The sequence below is a fragment of the Euprymna scolopes genome, chromosome 28 (genome assembly GCF_053919585.1).
Source record: "Euprymna scolopes isolate OS-2025 chromosome 28, ASM5391958v1, whole genome shotgun sequence".
NCBI classification, from domain to species: Eukaryota; Metazoa; Mollusca; class Cephalopoda; order Sepiida; family Sepiolidae; genus Euprymna; species Euprymna scolopes.
In genome coordinates this window covers 84,261,744-84,286,979 of record NC_136509.1, presented here as the reverse complement: position 1 = coordinate 84,286,979, position 25,236 = coordinate 84,261,744, and the positions used below count along the sequence as shown (strand labels likewise).

At 34.2% G+C, this 25,236-nt stretch overlaps 1 protein-coding gene across 17 annotated transcripts in view; it reads right to left on the bottom strand.

Moving 5' to 3' along the window:
• LOC145249706 (filamin-A-like) overlaps positions 1–25,236 on the bottom strand; it is a 302,081-nt gene that overhangs the window by 113,535 nt on the left and 163,310 nt on the right. For all 17 annotated transcript variants that reach the window (XM_080111571.1, XM_080111574.1, XM_080111573.1 and 14 more), the window contains exons 3-4: positions 9,464–9,715; positions 7,602–7,699 (exon numbers count right to left, since the gene is read on the bottom strand). In XM_080111571.1, coding sequence (XP_079967697.1) covers positions 7,602–7,699; positions 9,464–9,715 — 350 coding nt within the window. The remainder of the gene's footprint in view (positions 1–7,601; positions 7,700–9,463; positions 9,716–25,236) is intronic.

Sequence of the window (25,236 nt, the reverse complement as noted above, 5' to 3'; positions counted from 1 at the left end):
CAATTTTTTTTTTTTTTTTTTTTTTTTAAATAACTCCTCGACAATGTCCTACATAGATGACATTCTCATAGGAAGCCCGGAGAAAGCATCTACAAAATAAAAATACAAAATGTCCCCATTGAAGTTCAATTTAGGACAGCATCTACCCTAACTCTTTCATAACTCTTAAAACCACATTCACAGAACCACTCATGCCAGAAGAGGATATACCATCTTATTTTCATCACAATTTATGCAAATATGGCAATACTAGCAGGGAAACCTGATGTTGTCCAAGATTGAATGATGAACAAATGTTCCACCTTCCACTTTAGTTATGGAAATCAGTGAAATCAAATTTTTTTTATCAAATCAATTGATTGCCTGCTTTAAGGATTCCTTTCTCCCAGTACACTGGGAGGGAGCCTCACACGCCTCTCTGCAGTGAGTCCACAATACATTGTGGTCTACATTGTACTGTAGAGAATCTTTTTATACACATATCTAATGTGCCCCCGTCTCCAAAGAATTTATGGTGTATTTTATAAGCTGGCCTTTCCATGCTTGATCAGTGATAAAACATTAAATTAACTTATGTTAGGTTGTATAAAAGTGTTAACTTTGACCAAAGTCAGACCTCCTTGAATCCGGTTTTGATACTTAGACATTCTAATACAAACCCCACACAAGAACACCCAGACATTAAGTAACTTTGTGAAATTTAAAAAAAAAAAAAAAAAAAAAAAAAACGAGCATGTGGGATTACTTCACCATGATTAATGTTTGTGCAAACTTTCAATTCCAAGGTGTGATTGAGAATAAACAAACGAATAAATTACTAGGTCCAATCCATTTGTGTATGAGAGGGGAGGCAAAAAATTTGGACCAGCCACTTAAGAGTTCATAGTGAATGAACTCAAAAGTTCATTTTATATAATAGAAAGTTTTTGACAAACTGGTTTAAGAAAAATAATCTTAATGGTTTTTTTTTTTTTTTTTTTTTTTTTTTTAAATGTAAGGGAGGAGGGGGATCCAGTTTCTCAAAAGGTTGGTTGTTTTATGGCATATCAACCCTTTCCAGGTTATTTAATGCCGAATCACAAGGATTATGAAGAAAATTTTTTAATAGAATATATTTGTTGTTTTCAAGTCGGTCTCTATTTAACCCATAGTTGGGACCCTAACAGGTACTACCACTCCGGGTCAGAGTGGACCTGGGAGCAATGGCAATTAAAGGGTGGCTCCTCACTCCCCAAAATCCCGCAAGCTTGGGCCTCACCACTGGATATAGTTTAAGGTCATATCCAGGACCTTCTCAAAAGGAGCCGTCTGCATTAGAACAAAAATTATTGCTGTAGCCAAAAACGGTCATTGACAGGACAGAGGATGCTAAATGTATCCGAACAAAACTAACAAATGTTCCATGCCCTTTTCGTTAAGAATAAAGTGTAGTAAACTTTATTTGGGGAACAAATGAACAGAACAAGAACAGATAATTGTTGCATCAGTTTATTCTTTACTACAAGAGACGCTTTTTTTTTTTTTTTTTTTTTTTTTTTTTTTATTCCACACAAATGAATCAGAAGGGATTGCGAATTGCATTGTCATGACTGAACTTGTGCATTCAAGCTTAAAGTTGCGTCTGTTGCAGATATTGATGGTGTGAGACTTGAGTAAACCTGTCATGGACATGCATCAGAAGCAAAGAAGTCTCATTGAATTCTTGACAGAAGTGCATTAAGAATGGTGGTGGCCATGTAGAAAAATTCTGACACGTTTAGCATATTCTAGATTTCACAGCATGAAAGTTACTGTCTGGACATTGATAGATTTATTACCCAAGATGTTGGTTTATCAATCTTTCGAGCCTCTGGCAAAATGTTTTTCATTATTTTCAGCTGTGTCAAAGCATATAGCTTGCTGAAACAGTTGTATAGGCCGTTCTAAGAGAATATGTAATGTATATATAAGGTTTTACCCTATATTGAGCATATTTTAGGAAAAAAAAAAAAAAAAAAAAAAAAAAAAAAAAAAAGTTTAATTTTACCAATAATTGAACTTTTTTAATGTTAGATCTGTTATTCGCCAGGATGTAATAGTTGCTTGTTGTCTACAGATTATTTCATGGTTTTTTCCCTACTTCAATGCAGAAATACTGCCCTGTGACAAGTTATATTCACATTAGACCGTCTGCATAAGCATACCGGTGTTTGCTCAGATGTACCGTCGATAATTCGTATTATGTTATGCTGTCCTGAAAGTGCTGCCTCAGGATTGTGTGAATGAACATGCAGTCACATTTTTGGAGTTCTGTATTGGTTAATTACCGTGATCTTAAGTTTTATACATTCCTAATTAGCTTAGTAGCTAATGTCTATCGTAAACAGTTTTATAGCCATGGCTTAAGTTTTTATTTAATGACACATCAACCCTATAAGTCATTCCATGCCATGAAATGTGAAGAGAATATTCATTTGAGACACTGGGTTTATTTTTAGTTAGATTTAGTATTTTCAAATATTTCTTATTGTCAATCCCTTTTCTAGGGTTTATATTTATTTTCAAATGAGTTCCAAAAGTTTAATTTTTCTTAGGAGATCTAATTTTTTATAAGGCGTTTCTTTTCCAAATATTGCTTTAAAATCTTTTTCTTTGAAATATTTCAAATATTTTTTTTTTCCATTCCATTAATATGTGTTTAATGGTTAGTGGATGTTGAAAGGTTCTGCATTCAGAAGGTATTCATGTGTTAGTCTTGAATGACCAATTCGAGTTCTGGTGAATATAGTGTCTAGTTTTCATATTGGTATTATGGTTCTGTCTTGCCCCACATTCAGGTGCATTTCTAAGTTTGTTGCTTAGTTGTTCATTCCATACGTTTTGCCATTTGGTTTTTATGTAGGACTTCATTTTGTGCCATGGCTTAAAGAGGGGGGAAAAATATGCATATATAATATATGTATCTATATAAAATGTTATGAGATTAATTTATAGATTTACAGTATTTCAGTGCTCAATACACAAGTAGAGCTAGGTAGTAAGTTATAAATTTGCTAATATAAGCATTAACCCATTGGTGGCAATAACAGAATCCAATTTGTTAGCTAGACTAAACGTGTGTGTATATATATATATATATATATATATAAAAAACATCCAGTAAAAGTAATTCTATCCAATTTCATCTAACTCCTATGGAGATGAAACCTAGAAGCTTCCTTGTAGTTTAATTGCTATAAATACATTTTCATGCCATGTGCAAGATGGTCAGGCAATCTTGTTGAAATCCCATCTTTGGTACACGATAAGATACTAACACTGTTGCTCGGTCATAAAATATGCTTAAATATTTTAATTCATGCAGATTTTGTATTAGAGCCAATTCTATTATATTGTACCAATATAAGTTATTTCAAAAGTTAAGAAATAATTTATGCTATCAGCTAGAATCGAAACCAAAACAGTTATCAGATAAGTGTTACATTTATTGAATCTGATGATTCTTTACGATAAATTAGTCCAGGTGTCTAATCTAGATTTAAAGGAGATTTTATGACTGTTGGATTTGCATGCGCAGGCACACATGAATGCCTACTGGAGAGAACTTGAATGCCTACTAGACACTATCCTCGAGTGTCTAAGGTCTCTTTGTACAGGATTTTGTTAGGACAACCTGGCATGAGGATACTTACCCGTACCAAATATTCACAATCACATAGTATTTGTTGCCCAAATAAGATCTCACTATGGCCAACTCAGATTAGCTTTTATGAGGAATGGTGCCCCTTCTCCAAGTGATGTTACTTCAAGTAATAACACAAAGTTGGATATTCAACCAGGATTTCTAGTCGTGGAATCCAGTAAGACCAAGAGACCAAAGCAAAAGATATATTGCAACGTATTAAAATGGTTACTTGGGAAATTAAAATTATGTTCTCAATTTCTTTACTAACTCGGTGTTAAAGATATAAATAACTTTAATGAAACATTTGAATATTTAAGTTCAAGTGTTAGCCCCAGGTAGTGAGGCCCCTTGATTTCTGAGAAAAAAAAAAAAAAAAAATTGTTTAATCTTTATCATACCCATAAATAAAATTAATCCCACTTTAAAACATAGGTTTTATTTATGAATCAAAGTGGACGAAATTCAAAATTTATTTTTTCAGTGAAATTTTATAAATATAGTCAATAAAAGCAGAAGTAAACTGGCCAGAAATTCTAGTTAGCACACTTTTTTTTTAGCATCAGCGATCAAGTCCACCAGGGAAGGCGTGGTCTTTAACAAACCGTTGCACTACACTTGTGTGTCAAGCCGCCCACATTTCCTTCTTAAAATTCCCGCCCATCTAGAAGAGGGTGTAGGAAGACCTTGTACAATTTTCACATGTGACTCATCTTCAAGAAGAGTCCAGTTTTGGGGATGGGGAGGCGGGGACAAAGGAGGGCTACATAATTGTTATGAATAAACTTTTGTGAGGTGAGCACTCGCATGTCTTTTTAAAACAGGAAACTGAATTGTAGTGGGTGGAAAATGTTTAGATTAGACCCACCAACAAAAAGGTGGCATCTAGGAAGAAAAAAAAAAAAAAAAAAAAAAAAAAAATTTTTATATATATATATATATATATATAAATAAACTCCAAACACCTACATTCAGATTCCATTATCACCCCTCCCATACCTTAAAATAAAAACCTTACAAAGCAAAAGAAAAAAAAACACCAAAACTTTCATGAGAGTCAATGATCTTCTGAACAAGACACTTTCTGTCCATCTTAATGTAAATAGTTTTATGAAGCAACCAAAAAATTTAAAACTAGACAGTGTCTCACATGTGCATATAATTACAACACTAGCAGGATTACTTGATGTTGTCCAGGATTAAATGATACAGACTCCATTTTCATTGTGCTCATAACATTTACTGCCTCCTCTCCATTTCATATATAAAAATAAAAGCTAAAATGTTGGAAAACGCTGAATTAGCCTCTTACTCTTAGGATTTAAGTTTCCTTAAAATCAGACTTATTTAAAAAGGTTCCATCCCCATAGGTCACTTAGATGCAGGCTACTTCTATTGTCCCCTCCCTTTGTTTAATGTTATATAATATAATTAAACAATTTCTGAAACTTAGCATTTTTTTTTTTTTTTTTAATGATGGCAAAAATTAAAATGACAACTATTTTCTTTAATTGCATATTTGGCAACTATTAGTTATTTTGAGTTCAGCTTGGTTTTGCAATTCATCATTAAGAGACACCCAGCAGCATTTGCAGATTACAAATGATACGCTCAATTTATTGAGAAACATTTGATGAACAAATAACATACTTGTCAACTGTCCTTAATGCAATTTAATCCCATTAGATTTTTTTTTTTGGGGGGGGGGGTAAAAATCCTATATCTATGCTAATAAACGAGACAATAGACCAATTGGAAGACATGTTATTCCTGAAATAACATTCAATTTAATGTGTATAGTTTGTATTTTTAACCAAATACAAAATTTTATCTTTGGAATAAACCGTACATTTAAAATTTTCTGCGATTTGAAAATTCGCCCTCTCCCTCCAAAACCTTGTATAACTAATTAAGCCTCCCTCTTAATAGGTTGAGCACTATCATTGAGTAATTTCACCTGCTTCTTCCTAGTGTAATGCAAAGCGCTATGTAAATAAATTGAGCACTGTAAAATCATGATAGATAATATCTACAATGTCTATATCAAAGACTACATCTAATGAGGTTAAGAGCTGCAACAGTTTACCAAGTGATCGAAGGTTAGATCTCAGGTTTAAAAGTAGTGCTAGTCTAGCAACACTAAAGAGCTGTGATACAGCAATACTGGACATCTTACTGCCGGCATTTCCATGTTTGGTTTTAATGACTAGTAATCTTGTAATGTTATCCACTGTGTCTGAAGACGAACGAGATCCAGTGTTCGGTTTAATCCATTTTTTTTTTTTTAAAATGAGGATCATTTATGACAAAGGGTCTATCCTGTTACTTGTTACTGTAGATACCATGATGCAGTATGCACCGAAAAGGAGTGGAGGCTGAGAGTTAGAACTTCACCTCGCTCACCTCTCATGGTTCAGGTGGGAGAGTTAAATTTATTTTGGGGATATCAAGAATAATTGTATATCATTTGTAATGGCATTGCAAGAATTACAGAGATGCACAAGCTCAATTCCTTTTCTAAGATGCATAGAAGTGATGGAATGATTCCAAAATTTTCCGATTGCAGTAATGTAATGCAAAGCTTTATGTAAATAAATTGAGCACTGTAAAATCACGGCCATTGATATAAACATTGTAGATATTATCTACGATAACTTCTACCATAGCCTAGTGATGAGTTGCAACAGTTTACCAAGTGATCGAAGGTTAGATCTTTGGTTTAAAACTAGTGCTAGTCTAACCACACTAAAAAGCTGTGATACAGCAATACCGGACAACATCTTACTGTTGGCATTTCCAGGTTCCGTGAGAGGAGATAATTTGTTTTGGGGGGATATCATCAAGAATAATTGTATATCTCATTTGTTATGGCATTGCAAGAATAGAAGAGTCACAAGCTCAATTCCTTTTCTACGATACATAGAAGTGATAGAACTATTTCAAAATTTTCCGATTCAAGTACAGATTCTGATCCTTTAAAAAAAAAAAAAAAAAATTTTAGATTAATCATTCCAACATTAGTATGTATAGCGACTGAATCAGTCTTATGCTATTACTCATTCTAATCGATATTCAGTGTTGAAATTACCAAAGTCTTTAAATTTTAGGGAACAGATTAGTTTGCAATTGAATACGCATTTTCTTCATTTCAAAACAGCCAATCGGATGAATACAGGTGCAGCAACCCTGCAATAAAATGGTCATTTCTAACAAGCACCGATTTCCTCAACTTTCAATCTCAAAGTGTTGGGAGGATTAATCAGAATTGGAAAAATCTGAACATTTGGGCGTATCAAAATTTGTGCAGGTTTTCCGATGCCAAAACGGTGCTTTTATTTAAAGGTTTCAAGCAAAATCTTCCTTTACTGGTAATTTACTTACTAATATATATATATATATATATATATATATATATATAACTGCTAGTAAAAGTAATCGATAGATCACGCCCCCCCCAGTGTATTTTTTGTTTAGAAACATTTCCACATTTAACAGGAGTTCTTACGGTAATCTGGGCGAAAAATAACTAGTTAAATATAAAGATTTATAAAGAATCAGAATTGGTAATTGTATTGGAATTGGGGAAATTGAAATTCTCATCACTAGTCATCACCATCTAAAACCGGGAAGAACATTTGTTCAGACAGTACAAACAGCTTCTAGAAAATGTTATCACATCCGTGCATTTCCGTCTCGCTTATCTCCTCAAATTGGTTAGTACCTATGCAGGCAAATTACAATTCTCTACGCCCACAACTTTGAGCATTGACCTTTTCACCACCACTCTTGTAAATAAGCCAATCATTATCATTGGTCATTTTTGAACTGTAACTTCCTTGTGCATTTTCCCAAAATTATTCATAGATTAAAAATAAAAAAATAAAAAACAATTCAAGAATTGTCAAAAATCATAAATCAAAAAGTGTTATTTTTTACTGACCTGTGGCACATCTAACCATTTCTCAGCAGCATCCATAGCTTCCTTAGCATTCTTCAGCTTGTTCTTAGGGGCCCAATCAGCCCAATCAGGGCACAGACCTAAATTAAAGAATTTCAATATTAATAGAGATTCAATTTTTTATCCAGCTTTTATCCAAACTAAAAATTTTCCCCAGAACTATGCAACAAGTACAAAGGATATTCCAAAGCGATGCCTATATTTTTTTTTTTTATTCCGCCAGAAGGGATCAGAGGGGACTGCATTATGACTGAATTCGTGCATTCATGATCTGACAGTTTCATCTGCTGTAGAGACTGATCTTGCAAGACTAAGAAAGCAACTCTTATGGACATGCATCAGAAGCAGAGACGCATCACTGAATTCACCCATGCAAAACGTTTAGTCGATCAACATTCACCGGCGCCTGTTGAACATTTACGAAGCTAATGCTGGTGATGTCAGCACAATTAGGAGATGGGTTCGTCTATTTCATAGTGGTAATATATGCAAGTGACAAAGTGTGAGCCGAATTCTTATAACCATGGTATCAAGAGGTTAAAATGCATCAAGAACGGCAGCGTCTATAGAATTATGATGCACAAAAAGGTAGCTCTTTAGTTTCAGCTTTTAGTTGAAGAGTAAAATGGAACGCCTCACTTTTGGAATGACCTTTGTATATTTACTTAATCTAATTCACCAAATCTCCAATCAAGTGCTTTATCAAATGGCAAGACAGAAGCCAATACACATCTTTAAACCCAAATCCAATGATTAACCAAATCTAGTTTTCGAAGCGATCCAAAAATCACTTATTTCAGTTGGATCAAAATAAAAGCACATGTGAAGAAGATTCACCTATTATTGAAATGAGTAAACACTAAATATAAGCAGTTTGATCTTTTGTCAGCTCAGTATATATAATAGATTCCTTTAATATTCAAGTTATCTCCCCTGAATTATACTAGGCCAGACAATGAACTCTTAAAGTCATCATGCATGTACATAAAAAAAAAAAAAAAAAAAAAAAAAAAAAGACCTGTCCGTTTTCTGGTAACGGGCCTGCGCTAGCCGACAGGTTCTTCGTTCTAAATGGTTTTCACAACTTAGGTATTTGCCGCCGGACATAACCCATTTATAGGTAGCAATTATTCCAATATATAACCATGGTTCTTTGCAAGGAGAACTAAAATTCATCCTGGAAAGAGTTCCCGGATAATATAAAAGTCACATTGACATTTCGGGCAACTTTATGTGACGTTGATGCAAAGTTTAAAGGACTTGGGGGGGGGGGAATGGTAGAGTTGACAGTGAAAGAAATATTTATGGGCAATTTTTTTATATTCGTCATCTGAGAGGGTTGGTTGGTTGTTTTACGGCATATCAACCGTTTTCGGGTTATTTAATACTGAATCCAAAGATTTTGAAGAAAAAATTTTTAATAGAATATATTTGTTGTTTTCAAGTCAGTTTCTATTTAACCCATAGTTGGGACCCTAACAGGTACTACCACTCCGAGTCAGAGTGGACCTGGGAGCAATGGTAATTAAAGGGTGACTCCACACTCCCCAAAGCCCGCAAGCTGGGGCCTCACCACTGGATATAGTTTAAGGTCATATCCAGGACCAATCTGAGAGGGAGCTTTAAAACTATACCAACGTGTCTGTTGAAAGTTTTTGGCAGACATACAAACACTTATAGATTTCTTTATTCTTCAGCTGGATTCTATTTTTCATTTCACTCAAAGTCATTCCATTAGATCTGAACACACGAGACAAGGAAATTATCAGCAATAAAATACCCGTCAGCAACCTTTTCGTACAAATCACCAATAAAAAAAAAAATAAAATAAAATAAAAACTAACCTGGTCCACAGGCGTCAACCAAAGCTCCGATGGCGCGACCATCATTCCAATCAGTAGTGAAGTTATGAATGGGCAGATCAGCACATTTGCCCTGGATCCAGTTAAGAAGCCTTTGCTTAGGAGTTGGTCCTCCAGCACCTGGGGCTGCCTCTTCACCCTCCCACATGGGCATGGAGATAGAATAGTGAAGAATAAGGGTCCATATCAAACCCAGGATAAGCTTCAATTTCTGGTCCACAATATCACCACTGTCTGAAAAAACAAAAAACAGACGATTAAGAAAAATTTGGTTACACAATTATAATACCAGCTGTCCCAACCCAGTGTTCCTATTTACTTGCCTCCCCTCAAGGGAAGAATTAGACAAGCTCGGTTTTTTAATGGAGGAAATCCAACTCACACAAAAAAAAAAAAAAAAAAAAAAAAATTTCAATGTTAAACAAAAAATGCAAAATATGACAAGCATATCTGGTCAAAAAAGCCAAGAACCCAAACCCAGTGTTGCCCAAGCATCTAACTTTTTGGATCAACTAAAAGTTATAATTGACCGGTATTTCTACATTTTTAAGATAGAAAAAGTGTTGAGAATACATTTACAAGCCAATTTTACTACAAAAAACTTCAATACATGAAAAACAAGAAGCATCTAGTTGATACCTCACTATTATAAACACGCATTGTCACCGGATAACAGAAAATGAGAATAGCTGATAAGAATTATTTTGTTAATAGAAACTTCAGATCTATTTAAGTGTAGGTTCATGTTGGCACACATTTTAGTTAATAAATCAATATTTCTACATGTTTTTTACTCTTGTTCACCCCCCCCCCCAAAAAAAAATAAAGCATATATTACCACTTGGACATAAAGGGCTACTATTTGGGACGATGTTTACTGGAGATTATGCAAGGAGATGAGCAAGATGTCAGTTAGCATTACATGTAAACTTCTGCATGTCAGTACAGTCAAGGAAGACAACCGAGAGTTGAATTCAAGAAACTCTTATAAACCAATTTAGGTACCAAAGATTTGGCTAAATAAAATTTTAGTAGATACCAGACCAGTTATTGTATTATGAGATATATATATATATATATATATATGTGTGTGTGTGCATTACCTTATGAACAAGTTTCAAGCGACAGTTCCTACATGCCTGTAGGAAGGATAAAAGTGAAATCTACAGTCTGCATATTATCTATTTTTTTTTTTTAGCAGAGAAGTCTTAGAGATTTTTTTAATTTTACAAATTAAACAAAACGTTTCTATTATCCTTTTAATAAACATTGTAAATTAAAGTCAGGCTACCTAAGCGCCATCCATTTCAATTCAGTAGAAAATTCCCCCTGTCCTTGATTTCCCATGGACTCCTACAATTTGAAAGTTATTTACTCATAGCAAGCAAAAAAAAAAAAAAAAAAAAAACTGTTAGCCTGAAGTCCGGTTATAGAAACTGGTAATCCTTGAAGCATTAGCTAAGTTGGCTATGCTACCTTCATCCAAAGTGCAGGGAATATAAAATTCCTAGCAGTACTCCATTTGCATGTACAATGTAACCTGGATATGAGACCGGGGGGGGGGGACAGAACCATAACTCTTATATCCGGGTTACACTTATATCTGCAGTTCTTACATCCGGGTTACACTGTACATTAACAGCTATAATTTGGGACCAGAGAAAATCTTATATTCGGTCATACATGGGAAGATGAAATACATCACTTTGCATTCCCAAATGGTCACCCATTTAGTACTGGCTAGGCTCAACATTGCTTAACTCCAGCGATGTAATGAGAATTAGTGTATTATGGAGCAATACATGCATAATAAACAGTTGAATATCTGATTTTACCAATAAAAATACATTCCTCGTAGTTACTTACTCTCATGCAAATATTATGTAACATAGCCCTACACCAAGTGTATTGCTTTTCTTCATTTGAATTATAAAGTGATAAAAGCTATGTAAAAGTGAAAATATACTCGGATACTGAGCGGGCATGAATAAGTTTTAAAACCTTTTTAAAACTAATGATGAAATTAAGCTGTTCATAGTTTAGACATACAGCAGCTACAACCATTTCAGCAACAAGTTTTGACTTTTTTTACCTGGATTAATAGTGACTGCATCATACACAAGTAGGTCATATGGGGAGTATGCAGTAATCAATATAGAAGAAAATCATAGCAAAGGTCTCGTTTAACAAGGTCAAAAGCAATACTTTGACTACTGGAGCTAGAATACAACTTCACACACACACACACACACATATATATATATATATATATTATACACAAAAAAAAATCAATGTTAATGTCAATATTAGTTAAAAGCATGACAAAATCAATACTTTTTTCCTTTGTTTAAATAAAAAAAATTAGTCAACTTGGATCTTTAGCAGAAGGGAACCTTGACTAATGGAGTAAAACAAAGTTTTTCTGGAATTACAATAGTTTGTCTGGCCACATAACCGCTTCACATTCAGTATATCTCACTTGTTTGCAGTTTACTCATTCTTGGATTATCCTCTTAAAGTCACCGCATTGTATGCCAGGCTAGCATAACAAAAATGAATGCACAGTAAACTTGTCAATTTAGCGGTTTCCCTGCTAGTTTTTGTTTGGAATATAGACGAATTTAGATTCAGCATCTTTTTTTTCCTAAAAATTTGGAGATTTACTTTGATTAAAATATTGCAGTACAAAATTAAAATGTTTAAGTTATTACTACATTAGTGAAATGAATAATTGCATGCAAGATTAGATTATTGTTGTATTAAGGAGTAAGATCGGATTTAGAAAATGTTTGGCGAGCATTTAGTACCGGTATATAATCTTGTACATAGACGTTTTAAAACTGCATCCAATATTTTGGTTTTTCGCTATTCGTGGGGGGGGACGGGGGTAAAGAACGTAACACCCAGAGGGCATACTGTATAGTGATCTTGGCCATCTTTCAAAATTAGTTTTCCAGCTTTTGTTCATATCACCTAAGATAAATTGAAAGTGTCCAGGATACATTAAACTTATGGAACAAGAGTTCATGTTTTTTCTCACAGGATATCAACTAGAAAAAAAAAAAAAAAAAAAAAAAAAATGTATAAATCAAGCGGAAGAATTGTCTTGCTTAATTGAAAAGGATGCCATCTAAATATAGAGTAGCAAGTTATAAAATATATGGCAATTAAGCTACACAATATTCCGTGTTTCATCCATGCTAGGATTCGTCAGGCTCTATATAGTATTTAGGCAGCAAATTTCCATTCAAACATGTTTATTTCACATTAACTTTTAAAACATTTTATTCAACCATTTCTAGCACATGATATCCCCACCACAAGTCAGTTACCCATACATATTTAAAAACTACATTGCGACAGTTTGAACTCTTGACCTAACTGATGACTATTGGGAGAATTTAGTCGAATGTACAAAAAAAATATGGATCCTATATACAGCAGTATAACAGTTTATATGAACAGAAAAAAAAAAGATTAAAGACATTCGTTAATGAATGATTACACATTCAACATTTTAATGAATATAAATAGTTGCTTCCCTTACAAAAAATGTTGGCATTTTTTCTTTCTGTATAAGCTTTAAATTTGCAAATAAAAAATTCACAACTAAAACTTCCCTGCATTCTGAACAACGCCAGATGTGCACAGCTAATTTACCATAAACGAGCAAACACTTAGATTTTTAGACGTGTGCCTTTCAGGAGGCTTTTTTTTATGTCGGTCAATGCTTACAAATATTTCAACCTACATTCACACTTGACAAAAACTGGTGTCAATTTTGACAATGGACTTGAATAGAGCTTACATTACGGTTGAATTAACTAGAGGTTTTAACTACAAAGGATTCTTTGGTCTGTCAAGCTTGACTTTGAAATAACTAGTTTCATTCAGTAACTAAGTCGATGGACCAATTATACATGACTAAGTAGAGGCATTCTTGCTAAACAATGTCAAAGTTCAGAGTTCAACATTAATGATTTAACGTCAATGAGCCTCCAGTTTTGATCATTTAAAAGCCCTTTCGGTTATAGTCAGCTAACATACTTCCTAATTTCCGACAGTGCTACAAAAGTGGTGACGAGGCAAATCAGTTCCTTCGCTTTTTTCCTCACACCTATACTTCCCCTGTTTATATACTCTTGTTTTAACAATCTTGTTTTTATAATTTCAGAAACACTAATTTTTATTATTTCATAAACATTTTATAAAATTTGCAAAATAAACAGATTTTAAAATTTTATTACAAGTACAAATAAAGACTGTATAATTTAAAACAAAAAAAAACAAATTATATACTTTTCAATTAATGTCCTCTTCAATTTTATTTTAATGAATAGCTTCACAATAGGAATACTGAACAATAAAAGTGAAGGAACGAATTTGCCTAGTCACTATTTCAAATAGCGCTATGCTGGAAATTATGAAGTACGTTATCTGACTAACCGCCCTCTATTTGTACAATGCGCAGGTGAACCCACACAGTATTTCCGGATAAAAAAAAAAAAAAAAATTGCTTATTTTTAACCGACAGGTGCAGCAAATGCTAGTGGGATTGTAAGAGTTGGGTGCAAATAGATTTGGGCGAAAGAATTTTTGCAAAGTTGGATTCCCCCACCCTCACTAAATACTGAACTCTTGCTTAATTGCCCTTTGTAGGGATGCAAGTAGTCAGTGACAATTTTCCTGTCCTTTTAGTATCCATGTTCAACTTTGTAATAATCCATATGTCTTAATAAAACCTTACAACCAGAAGCTTCTGCTTTCATCTTAATCACTCTGAATCACCACCCTCATGCTCCAATTGAAATAAATGGCTCGTCTTGGGGGGAAACTCCAGGTCTTCAAACTTCTGGGACCAACTTTCCAAAAGGAAATGCATAAAATCCCTTGCAAAGATTGCTGGAAAATTAGTTGGATCATTCTATCATTCCAGTAAGCATCTCACTGCCGATGCAATCCTCTATTTGTATAAGAGCCAATTACGCCCTAAATGGAGTAATGTTGCCACAGAGTTCAAAACCGGCTTTTAATCTTTCCTCTTGCCTGCAACCTCTTTCCGCACAGAAGAGGTTGCAAGCCTGTCTGTTCTATCAGTTTCATGGCAAATACTCGACTGAACTCCAATCTATGGTTCCCTCTTGCTAAACTTTCGCAAGATACTCAACTAAGATTTCCCAGCACTCTTGTGCCTAAATCTAAACGCAGATTTCATGAACAAAGCTTTCCTAGAACTGCCCGCCTGTGAAACACTATTCCACTGGCCTGCTTCCCAGTTGAATACAACATGGTAGCCTTCAAATCCAATGTAAACAAGTTCTTTTTGAGCCATCTCTCCATAATCAAATTCTACCCAATTTACACCATTAACGATTACTACAGTACCACCTTACATTCATTAACAAGGCCTGAAAGCCACTCAAGGATAAGTGGTGACTTCCAAATAAAAAAATAAAATAAATGAAGTCATATTCCAACATTTGAAATGTTGGGAGTAAGTTCATTACCAACCAGCAAATCATTACTATTTTTGACCAATAGACTATCAGACATATACAGAACAGCCAGCAAGAGTTGAGGATATGCGTTGCATGGAAAGAAAGAACAATATGGTGGATGTGAAATGTTGGTCACTTAACCAATGTGCTTATAGAGTTGATTATACAAGAGATGCCAATGCAAGATATCCTAAGACAATATTTTGGTTTGTTCTTTTTTCCGGCATATCAACCCTTTAGGTTATTTAATGCCAAATCAAGTTTTTATCGGACCCCCCCCCCCCCAAAAAAAAAAAAAAAACAAAAAAAACATGCAGGGTCCCCTCTCCACGAGGTAAAAAATTCACTATTACCATGACTAGTGTTGGTGCAAAATTTTAATTCAAGGCATGGTTATTGAAAAAAAAGTGAATAAATGAATGGATAAACGATTTGGAGGACAATTTTTTCCCCTATAATGCCCCCTTGCCATGGAGTAGCCAGAGTTATCCCAGAAAATTTGTTGTGGCAAAAATTTACTTCCACCATGACTAATGCTTGTGCAAAATTTTAAAAATGTTTTTGTAAGACAATTTTGAAAAGGTAAAGAGATAGAAAAAAAACAAAACAAAAAAACTGGCGAACTTAAGTCCTGAAGTTGATATCGTCAATCTGATCTGGTATTATTAGTCCCAGGTGTGGAGAAAAAGCCATTTGTATTGCGAGGGAAAAGAATTTGAAATATTTGACAGCAAATTATGCTGAGATCATGTTTTGCCAACTCCCTGGGTAAATATTAAACATCTAATTAAAATAAGTGGATAGAGGAGTTTGAGTCAAAGAGTAAATAGATCGGAGTTTATGTATGGGATGAGATTTCGGAATTCAAATGGGAATGGCAGTTTTACTAGTTTCAGATAAACTAGTTTTTAAGTTATTTATAGCCTCACCACTCCCCTTTTTTCCTAGGTGCTTATCAAGGCCTAAAGACCACTCGAGGATAATGGTTAATGAGTGCCATGTAAACCAAGGATAATGATTAGCAATGGAACTGGTAGGGTTTGAATATTCAAGTGGATTGCTCAACAAGTTATTTACATTAAATTTGAAAATGACCATGTTGTAGTCAGCAGGAAAGCAGACGCACAATATGGAGTTCCAGCAGGTTAAGAAACTTTGATCATGGAATTTTTGTTTAGTTTTAGGCACTGATAGAGTAAGTAAGATTGACATTTGTAGCTGAAGAGTATTTGTTGCGAATGTTTTGTGGGGGTGGGGGGGAATAGGCCCTAAAGCTAGAACTAGCATGGTTGGTTAATCTATTTCGTGACATATCGACTTGTTAATGTTGGAACATAATTAACATTAAAATGCATTAATATTTTACTAAGGGGGAATGTAGGGGCTCATACTTTCACTATACAGAGAAAGGATCTTTTTAATGCAAGTACTCAGTGACATGTACTGATTTTTTTTTTATCAGTAACTATTTGGAAAACTGATCAAGTTTCAGTCTGCAGAGAATTGTACCCCACTTCATCCCTCTAAGGATACTTAAATATCTGTGTGTGTGTGTGTGTGTGTGTGTGTGTGTGTGTGTGTGTGTGTGTGTGTGTGTAAGCGCACAAAAACTTGAAATTTGATATATAGGGTAGTCAGACATGTGGAAACTTTAATCCATTTCCATCCAGAAGGGCTGCTAAGGGAGTCAAAAATTGAGAAATGAAATTGTGTCATCGGATTGTTATCAGTTTGTCAACTGTTTCACAACTGCGCATGCACGATTCGTTTACATGACAGCTTCCTTATGTTAAGCAGGAGGCTTGAAAAGTGTAAAGATGATGGCAAGCTGTACGAAAAATATATGGCAATTAAACTATACAGAGTATTCAGTTTCATTCTCGTGAGATTCAAACGAAATGCAAAATATCCTGTGTAGCTTAATTGCCATAGTTATTTTCATAACTTACTAGGTAGCTTTACCTATGAATTGAGCACTGTTATAGTAAATACTATGTACGTACATACGGTGGATCATACGTACTGAACCTTCAACAGAAGGTCACTTTCACAGTTGATTTTTTCAAGCACTACTGCATCACGGGTCCTTGCAAGTTAGAGTATTTTGAAAAGTGAATCCAAATACTAATAACCAGTACTCATTTAAAAAAAAAAAAACTTTCAAGATGTTTTCTTTTTTTAAAATTTGTCTTAGAAGTTTAGTGGTTTTTCACTAAAAAACGAAACTTGTTTAAGACTTCATGAAGTAAAACTTACGAGTGAATTAAATGCATCTTCTGATTTGGAAATGATTTTATATAATATATATATATATATATATATATATATATATATATATATATATACATATATACATACACACACTAGCATGGATGCCCAGCGTTGCCCGGGTATCTGGCGGTGTATGTTGAGCAAAAGAAAAAAGCGGTCAATGTTTTGACCTCTATTATGACCCCTTCAAATTTATTGTTTGGGCTCAAATCAAGTTAGATCCCTGTCCAAGGAACCTATATCTAATATAGTGTTTAGACCGAAAATTTTCAGGAGTTTGGTAGAGTTCTTAAAAGGTCAAATCGTTGGACTTGGACCCCTCAACAGCCAAATTTCTGGCCGAAAACCGATCAGATTTTCCCAAATCTCAGTACTCTGTATATCAAATTTCGTGTCTAGATTATAAATTGACAGCGTTATTGCGTAGGGAAATGTATACAGACTTACACACACACACACACACACACACACACAACTACTTCCTTTAATCACAAATTAAAGTATGAAGATTTAATTTTGTGTAAATGTTCAGTATTTACTTCAGTGCTCAATACATAGGTGGAGCTACCTAGTAAGTTATGAAAATATCTATGGCAATTAAGCTACACAGAATATTGTGCATTTCATTCGAATTTTCACAAAACTCAAATATTCTGTGTAGCTAAATTGCCATATATTTTCATAACACACCCACGAGAGAGCGCAATAGACATTTCGGGTCTATATATATATATATATATATATATATATACACACACACACTTTGCTTTAACACTTGACATTTGTGAACACATTCACAGATCTACAGTTTAGTTTGAGGGCAGGGACTGATGTGTGGAGAGGGACTGAAATTCCACTAGTCAGCCCCTACCCCACCGTTTTTGCTGGCGGGTGGGGGTACAAAGAAAGGATCCCATTATGAACCTAGTTATAGAAAATTAGGTCCATGTGGAAGAATTCTTAAAGAATCAACCTATTTTTAGACAACCAGTTGTACCTACTATTTTTAAATTTTTACTATTGTATTTTTTTTTAAATAGGATTTTCGGAATTAAATGTTATTAGTAAGGTATCGTTTGGTTATTAAATTGGTTCTCCTGTAGGAGACGTCTCCTCAAACTACTTTTGCCTTTTCTCGCTTGCATGCTCCCATTCTGAATTCGTAGCAGCAGGCAGATATCTAGATTTTCTCCCAAAACTGTCATTAACAATGTTTATGTTTAAAATTTCAAACTGATAAATTATCGCATAATAATTAAAACAAATCATTTCTTTATTTTATAAAATTCAGGTTTTACATTTATCTTTAAAATACTATTTGAAAAAAAAAAAAAAAAAAAAAAAAAAAAAAAGCAATTTTTACTTTGATTAATTTATTTTTATCGTGCAATAATAAATATCAGTTTGAAAAGTTAACATTAAGTTTTAATGACCGTTTTAGTAGAAAAAAAAATGTTCAGATATCAGCCCTCTGCTATCTATTTGGAAGTGGGACATGTGAGCAAAAAGCCTGAAGTAGTTCAGGGAGACAAGTTACAGCTGAAACAGGTCGGAGGTTACATCAACCGAGATTGAAAATAAAACACTCAAGATAATTAGTCCAAAGAGTCAGAATATGAATTAATCCTCATCTCAAATTCAGAAACAAATAGTTTAGTAACTAATTTGTTCAAGTAAAGCTTTATTCTATGAAATTCTTTGATGTAAATGATGCTCAAGAGCCTCAAGGATTTGACAAAAAATTTTAAATTTTGAGGAAAATCTGGTTTACTTTTGGGAGGTCTAACTGCCCTTGTTTTTTTATTTTTAATAATTTTGCAGACTTATCCTCATTTTCATAGTTTCACCACGTTTCAGTCAACTCATCCTACGGCCTTGAGGTTATTTATGTGGCAAAACAACTATAAAGATGAGGATAACCGTCTGCAAGAAAAAAAAAATCATTCCATATTTTCTTACATTATATGAGCAATGTTTCTGATAAAGGGGAAAGAATTGCTGTTTTCTAGGTTAGATTTTATCAATCTAATACTTATTGGCTAGTTTGGAACCTTGAAGTGATAAATCCATCTCCACCCACAAGCTCTTTACATGAATTGGCTTCATGCCTTGTTTGGAGCAATCATCCAGAGGGAGGGGGTGAAACGACTTTCTAGTCAGTTTGAAGACCCCCAAAAGGTTGGTTGTTTTTGTTTTACAGCATATCACACTTTTCAGGTCATTTAATGCCGAATCCAGCGATTTTGAACATTTTTAATAGATTTTTTTTTTTTTTTTCAAGTCTGTTTCTATTTAACATAGTTGGAAAATTAACAGGTACTACCACTCCAGGTCCAAAGTGGACCTGGGAGCAATGGCAACGACTATGAACTGGGACCTCACCATCAGTTGGTTGGTTGTTTTTGTTTTACGGCATATCAACCCTTTTCAGGTTATTTAATGTCAGATCCAGTGATTTTGAAGAAAATTTTTTTAATAAAATATATTTTTTAAAGTCGGTTTCTATTTAACCCATAGTTGGGACCCTAACAGGTACTACCACTCCGGTCAGAGTGGACCTGGGAGCAATGGTAATTAAAGGGTGGCTCCACACTCCCCAAAGCCCGCAAGCTGGGGCCTCACCATCGGATATAGTTTAAGATCATATCCAAGTTTTCAACAATTAGAAGTAGACTTGTTTAACAAGAATGCGTTTTGGTGAATTTCAAAAGTATTTAACTTTATCTTTAGTACTTTTGATTTCAGTAAGTACTCGGTAATTTTTTTTTTTTAAGTTACATAGCAACGAGACACTAAGTGATACCAATCACTCCATTCTGTTAAAGGAAAGATGTACAAGTCATGTAAAAGTTAAAAAGGAGAAATTTCTTGAGCAACCCTTTTAAAATGTTTGAGAAGGAAGTAAATAGCAAGTCAAACAACCCCCACCGTTGGAAATGAATTTGTAAAGAAACAAATCAACGAGAGATTTTTTTCTTGACAAGTTTTTAACTTTCCAGTTTGAGACATTTCATATGAATAACGTGAACTCTCCTTTATGGTAAATCAAGTTTTTCATTGAAAACTGTACGACGGTACCGTGGAATCATCTATTTTAAATGAGTTATATTTCGCTAGTTTGTCCTTTAGTTTACAAAAACTAAAGACTTCCCATTAGGAAGTATTTATCAATTTTGTGGAACAAGCCGAGTATATGGGAGCCCCCCTCCCCCCTACAATAGTGAAAAATTACTTTCACCATGACTAATGTTTGTGGAATATTTAAAAATCCAAGCCGTGGTAACGGCCCGTGGTTATTAAGAAAAAGTGCCAACAAACGAAGAGTGAATTTACTAGGTCCAATTCCCTTGTGTGTGTTAGGGGGGGGGGACACCAAAAAGCGTTTTGGTTAATTTATGAAAATCGCAGTCATGGAAGAATGCTAGAAAAAATTTTAAGATATTAAGTGGTTTTATCGTTTCTTATATATTAACAATGTTAATGAGAAATCATTTCCATTAAAATCCAGTTAATATTATGCATCTAAAACGGATTAAAAACAAAAACAAAAAAAAACTGTCAACAGTGTGTGAATAAGCTGAAGTACAATCAAACTCTCCGACGAATTATACCGGATGTAGTGTTTATCTAATAAACAGGAACAAGTTAAAATTGCTTTTCTCAATTTTAGATGCATAACCAACTGGATTAATGTAGGCACCGCCAAAACTGGGGGGGCAGGTCAGTACTTTTTGACGGACCGTCTTTTTAAAAATCTACCAAAAATCAGGTAATTATCCGATCAATACGAAATTTTCAGCGATTATTAGGAGAAGAATGAACTTTATAACAGTGTACTTATTTTTCATAAACGATATTTATATATATATATTTTTTTGCTTACAAAAGCCCCCCTTGTTTTGAAGTGGGAACAAATATGCTTAAAATAATCATCTGAAACTGAAATCAACATATTGTGTTGTTGTAAGGGACAGAATTATAGATTAAAAAAAAAAAAAAAAAAAAAAAAAAAAAAATTGTTTGCATACCTTATTTTGACGTCTGAATATCAGAACTTCGATTGTGTTTAATTATCCCGCTTTTGAGTTTTGAAGTGTGAAATTCGGTGAATATGTTAAGTAAAATAATTAATTTAAGTTAAGCAAAAAAAAAAAAAAATTTTTTTAATATTTATACGAAAAAAGCTATTTTAAAATTTTTGATAAATAAATTAACAATTTTTTTTTAGCGAGCCGAATAATGCATGACCATTATTAAACAGGGCATGCTTTGAATAATCGATACCAAAAAAAAAAAATTCGATAAATATTGTGCCCTTTGTGTTAAAAATAGCATCATTTTTTTCGATCCCGTTTGAAAACGTTTGCCGCCTTTCGACTACGGTGGACCAAACGCGCTGAAATAATTTTTTTTTTATTCTGCTTTAAATTGCCCCCCCCCATTTTGGGGAGCCTGGCCCCCACACACATACACATTAAAAACCAAACGCATACAAATGGTCACCCATCTGGTACTGGCCAGCCTCAGCTTAATAATACATTGAAATTTTCGTCACTGAAAAATAAGTTTTTTTTGGCCTGTTTGGTCTTCCATAGTTTAAACGAAAACGTAAACAGAGTCGATCTGAACTCTACGTCAACGCGAAATATCTGGTTACCTATATGAATAAGTGGAATTATTTGAAATTCAGGTACTTATATTATAATATTTTTGCATATTCTCTTAGAAAATCATCCTAAATCTTAGTAAGACAATAAATAAATAAATTAATTATTTAAAAAACCCTTTTTTTTAAATATTTAAGTACGTTTTTTGTGCAAGACAAAAAATGTCAATTGTTAACTTTTTGGGAAAATTTAACATTTAAAATTGAATTAAAAATAGTAGAAAAAGTTTTACATTATTCTGTTTTCTATATGATAAAATTCAGGGTTTTATCTTTCTGGAAAAAAAAAGTTACTCAGAAATAATGGATTTTAATAAATGTAATTTCGTTTTAAAAAACAACAACAACTTGATTTTGCGGCCATTTTTGGCGGTGCCTAGATTAATGCAAACAACGAAAAAAACAAAAAAAAAAACGCCTAAACATTTTTTCTTGCGTTCTTTCAAAGCTGATCTTTAGAAATCGGCCATGTTTTTTTTTTTTTTTTTTTTTTTTATATAAGAAATGTGTCCATAAAACTCTTTAAAATAGCAGACGATCAATTTATATCGGAGTCCGAGTCGGCCGCCACTTTGATTGAAAAACGGCATATTTACCATTTTATTAATATAAAGGTTTAAAAAAGTCTAGTGTGAGTGGAAGTTCCTTATACAAGCGACAAATAACCGGCTAAAAAGTCCTATTAAAATAACCAGTGGGCGTACTTTTAGTGCGCTGAGCTTTTAAACAAACGCATTTCAGGTGAAAACGTACTTACGCGTTATGTCGAAATTAGTATAAATGTAAAAATTATAAAATTATCCAGATGTGCTAAACTTATAAAAATATTCAATTACGTTCTGATACTTTGTTTAAAAATGTCAGGCCTTTAAAATCAAGAGAGATCTGTCAGTTGTCATTGAATTGGTCGCACAACTCTTCCACATTAAAAAATCTGATAAAAACTCGATAAATTCTATTTGTAATTTTTCTACTGGATTATTTTCGTAATTTATAAATTTCGACATGATACGCAAGTACGTAATGAACTCACCTGAAATGCGTTTGCTTAAAAGATCGCTCAACATTAGTAGTACCATACTTATAAAAGCATATGCCTTTTTATTTTTCAAAACTTTTTCAACCAGAAGTAGATTGGAAACTGCTGCCAGATCCTTACATTACCATGTAAGGGCATTCTCCCATATCCTATTTAACCTTGAATAATAAAAAAAAGTCTATGAAAAGGTGAAAACAACTTCAGCTTTGAAGAGAAAAAAAAAAAAGAAAAAAAAAACAAAACAGGAGACGCAAGAATCAGAAAGACCTAAAGTGAAGAAAGGGGAGGAGGAGGAGGAGGAACGAACCCCTCCCCACTCCTGCCAAGCATCCAAATCCCCTAGCAACCAAGTCAAACACTGAGTAAGGCTCAGCTAGAGAATTTTCCATATGTCAGACCCCACCCCTCCACTATCCTACTTTGTCTTAAAGTAGGAGAAAGGGGGTGGGGTCGGGTCGTATAGGAAACTCAAGATGGGACACTCATTCAGAAAGAGGGTTACCATATAAGTCCAGGGTGATTGAGAAGAGTTTGGGGGGAGTAATGCATAGCGATGGGTGGGGTGGGATGAGAGCAAGAAAAATCCCATTGGACACTTCAGTAGTCTGTCATCGTTAGGAATACTACGACTACTAGTCAAGAAGTTACAAAAACAAGGGCAAAAAATAGGGGACAGACTGGGTAGGCGTGGGTGGCTAAGTCATTTACAGGTGGTGGACTGGTGGGCTAGGAAGGACCAGAGGTGGGACGGTTAGAAAAATAACTATTGGATGAACAAAATTCTGTAAGATCCTTCACGGGTTTATATCAGAGTGGAATTTAGTTCTGAAGACTCCTAGGCATTACCTAAAAAAAAAAAAAAAAAAAAAAAAAAAAAAAAAAAAAAAAAAAAAAAAAAAAAAAAATTGGTTTGCGGCATCAATTGAAATGGATGGCTCTCGTCTTGGGGGGGGGGGAGCTCCATGTTTTGACAAGCTTTTGGGTTTGACCGTTACTCCTGATCTGAAATGGAACTACATCAAGTCTGTTGCCAAGGACGCTGGGAAAATGGTGGGATCCTTCTACCGCTCCAGAAGATATCTCACTACTGATGCAATTCTCTATCTGTATAAAAGCCAAGTACGTCCAAGGATGGAGTACTGCTGCCACATCTGGGCAGGAGCTGCTAAAAACAGCCTATCCTGCCTTGACAGAGTACAAAATAGACTTCTTGGTTTAGTGGGGGATGCCCTTTTCTCTTCCCTGCAATCTATCTCCCACAGGAGAGCCGTTGCGAGCATGTCTTTGTCCTATCGTTATTTCCATGGCAAGTGCTCGTCTGAGCTCCAATCTCTCGCCCCCGCCCCCAATCTTTCACGAGAAACACCAGTCTGGCTGAAACTACTGTCAATTTTCCCCACTCTTTATCTGTGCCTAAATCCAAATGTAGATTCCATGAGCAGAGCTTTCTCAGAAGTGCACGACTGGAACTGCTTGTTTTCCACCCGACTACAATTTGGAGGTCTTCAAGTCCAACAAAAATTCCTGACAAACCGCCCTCTTAAGACACTATCAAATCTTCAATACTAATGATTACTACAATACTATCCCATTGATTACTGTACATGCAATAACTTATCAAGGCCCGGGGGCCACTCAGGGATAAGTGGTGACCTCCATGTGTAGTAAAAAAAAAAAAAAAAAAAAAAAAAAAAAAAAAGCCTAATTGTAACTGTTCCACAAAAGGACAGACCAGATTCACCACTATTTTTTTTTCATCGTTTCTTTGTTTCCAATTCCTGCAACCAGATTCCAAAACACCAATTTCTAAAGTTTCAATGAAAAAAAAAAAAAAAACTCTTCAGAAAATAAGTTTCCTACATTTAAAGTTTTATTTAGCATATTTACTGCAGAGAGTTATAAAAAGTTCTGTTAATTTTTATTACCACCACAATGAATCCTACACATTTTGCGATTGGTGCAAGTGTTTCTGCCAGTTTGTAGAAAGGGGTATTCGAAAACCATTGTAATTAATTTTAAGCATATTTTTATTTTGTTGAACATAATTCACAATGCTTTCACATTTTTTCTGCAATATTGTCAGCCATCTTGAATCAAAAATTACTCCTTTTCTGTCAACAGAAAATGAGTAACTTTCTGTCAATGCTCATCCTTGCTTGGCACTATTGACCAAAGACCTACAAATTGGTTGTGAAATCATGCTTCATATCTTCCTGACCTTGTTTCCTTAGATTATAATTTATTTTGAAGATGGACTTCGGTTAACATCACGAGATTAAAC